General features: G+C 62.0%; 1 protein-coding gene across 1 annotated transcript; it reads left to right on the forward strand.

The window, feature by feature from the left end:
• Positions 1 to 6: 6 nt before the first annotated feature.
• LOC113962072 (serine/threonine-protein kinase Nek8-like) lies at positions 7 to 617 on the forward strand. Its single transcript, XM_027672883.1, has 2 exons — positions 7 to 75; positions 310 to 617. The coding sequence occupies exons 1-2, from the start codon at positions 68 to 70 to the stop codon at positions 524 to 526; spliced, it is 225 nt and encodes a 74-aa protein (XP_027528684.1). The 5' UTR covers positions 7 to 67; the 3' UTR covers positions 527 to 617.
• Positions 618 to 740: the final 123 nt, after the last annotated feature.

A 740-nucleotide genomic window follows, 5' to 3' on the forward strand; every position in this document is an offset into this window, starting at 1 on the left:
GTGAGCGATATGGGGATCTCCAGGCCTTTGTACCGCGGGGTGGAAGGTCACAGCCTTCGCTTCCAGGATGGGGAGGTGCTTGTCTATGCGAGGGTCAGCCGGGGTGTGGCACCCGGGGGGACACCGCGCGGGGTCTGTAACACGCGGGGGAACACGGCAGAGGGTGTGGGACACCCTGGAGACACGGCAGGGGGTGTGTGACACCCCCGGCCAGGGGATTGCAGAGCCCCTGTGTCACCCCAGAGTGGTGGCCAGGCCCTGTGTGTTGTCCCCTGTCCTTGCACTGAGGCCCCATCCCCGCCCCTGCAGCATCGTGCACCTGTGCCTGCGCAAGGCCGACCAGAAGCTGGTGATCCTGAAGCAGATCCCGGTGGAGCAGATGAGCAAGGACGAGCGGCTGGCGGCGCAGAACGAGTGCCAGGTGCTCAAGCTGCTCAGCCACCCCAACGTCATCGAGTACTATGAGAACTTCCTGGAGGACAAGGCACTCATGATCGCCATGGAATATGCCCCAGGTGCGCCCTGACCTCTCCCAGTGCCTGTGGCAGGTCCAGGAGATGCCAAGCACTCAACTCTCCTTGGGTCGAGCTGCCCCATGTTGTGCACCTTGTAAAGACCCTGTGCTTTGGACTCCCAGAGAGTGCAAGCATGTCCCTGTTGAGCAGACAGTTTTGTAGAAAAGCTTCTGGGGGATCCTGGTGGACACCAGGTTGACAGTGAGCCAAGTGACCCAGCACTGG

This window comes from Neopelma chrysocephalum, unplaced genomic scaffold (genome assembly GCF_003984885.1).
Source record: "Neopelma chrysocephalum unplaced genomic scaffold, ASM398488v2 Primary Assembly neopelma1_103102, whole genome shotgun sequence".
In the NCBI taxonomy this organism is placed as follows: domain Eukaryota; kingdom Metazoa; phylum Chordata; class Aves; order Passeriformes; family Pipridae; genus Neopelma; species Neopelma chrysocephalum.